Genomic DNA, 1,504 nt, shown 5'->3' with positions numbered 1-1,504 from the left:
TATTATACAAAAGTTTTTCTTACTTTAGTCTTCATTGAACAAAAGAACTGCCCTACAACAACAACTAGATCCCACGAGTGATGTCTGAGGAGAGTAATATGTACACAAACCTTACCCCTACCCTGAAAGGCAGAGAGACTGTTTTCAAAAGACTGAGCAAAAGAACTGCACTACATTAAGCTAAATTGCTAACACCAAGAGTACTAGCAGCTGAAAAGAAAAACTAAATAATAGCAAAACAAAAGGCAAAAGGTTATAATACTGAAAATTTCCTTACTTTTATTGATAGAAAGAAGTAAGAACTGAATACTAGTTAAATTGCTAACACCATACCTATTATTTACATCATAACCCTTATTTCAATCTCAAAAACCTAACCTACTAAAAAATACTACAACAAACTTACAGGAAAAAGAAAATAGACCCAAAACAAAGAGCAAAAGTGCATCTTTCTGGTTCGTTGTACTGGTATTTAATTTGCTCTCTCCACGTGGCGAATAATAAATACAGACTCAAGATCTGGTGGATTAAAATACTCCCTAGCACCATTATAATTACACACTGACGCCGGCCGGCGTTTCACCGGAGCCGGTGGACATGGAAGTTTTTCCGGTATCCTTGAATCTCTTGCCGTTGGAGTTGTTGAACACTCTTCTTCATCTTCACACTCTTCTCTATTGGGCTTTTTTGTGGCTATTGATTTCAATTTTGGCCGAAAAGCTATTCCTGCAATTACCCACATTTTTTTCTCTTCTTTGCTTCCATCTACTTGGTATTTTTTTGAAGATCCCATTTCTAATAACAAAAACCACAAAAAAACTCCGATTTCCCGAAAAAATTACAAACTTTGGCTAAAAGGAAGAAGAAGAATGAACTAAAAGGGTCTTTTTTGCAAAAACTTTGAATGAAAGAAAAAGAAGAGAAGGCGGCAAAATGGAGGGAAAAGTTTATAGAGAAAACAGATTGCAAAAATCTAATTTGCTTAATATTATGTAAATGTATAATGATAAGGTTTATATAGCGAATAAGAATAAGAATATTGTGTGAAATTATTTTGGGATACCCGTAAAATTTCGGGCAATGGGCAGCTAAAATCCAGAGGGAAACTTAGATTTTGGCGCCAGAATTTGGTGTCTGCAGGGCAACGGCTCTCTTTCCCGCCTACACTTTTTGTTTTTCCAGTTTTACCCCTATTTCACAATCATTTTTTCTGTTGAATGCCACTTAGGCCCAAACTTGCTCCTGCAAAAGCTCAGGGCATTTGCATCTATACCCACTTTTTGTATCACGTTTTAACTTGTGCCCGCTTTGTAAAAAAAATTGCAAGTGTACCCGCTTTTTCGCATAACTTCAGTATACGTGGCTGAAGTAGCAAAGACAACCACGCAAAACTTTAGCATTCTAGTAGTCGGGCCTGAAGTTCAGCTCTAGAGCTGAAGTTTTTGTTTGTAAGTTTCAGCTCTAGAGCTGAAGTTTTTGTTTGTAAGCTTCAGCTCTAGAGCTG

At 36.7% G+C, this 1,504-nt stretch overlaps 1 protein-coding gene across 1 annotated transcript; it reads right to left on the bottom strand.

Annotated features, from left to right (window-relative positions):
- Positions 1–472: 472 nt before the first annotated feature.
- LOC107817396 (cyclin-dependent protein kinase inhibitor SMR6-like) lies at positions 473–793 on the bottom strand. Its single transcript, XM_016643201.2, has one exon. It carries the CDS (start codon positions 791–793, stop codon positions 473–475), a length of 321 nt encoding a protein of 106 aa, XP_016498687.1.
- Positions 794–1,504: the final 711 nt, after the last annotated feature.

This window comes from Nicotiana tabacum, chromosome 3 (assembly GCF_000715075.1).
Source record: "Nicotiana tabacum cultivar K326 chromosome 3, ASM71507v2, whole genome shotgun sequence".
Classification (NCBI taxonomy): domain Eukaryota; kingdom Viridiplantae; phylum Streptophyta; class Magnoliopsida; order Solanales; family Solanaceae; genus Nicotiana; species Nicotiana tabacum.
This window is presented reverse-complemented; position numbering and strand designations above follow the sequence as displayed.

Coding starts and splice junctions, on each gene's coding strand:
- LOC107817396 (XM_016643201.2), bottom strand. CDS start 793: ATGGGATCTTCAAAAAAATACCAAGTAGATGGAAGCAAAGAAGAGAAA.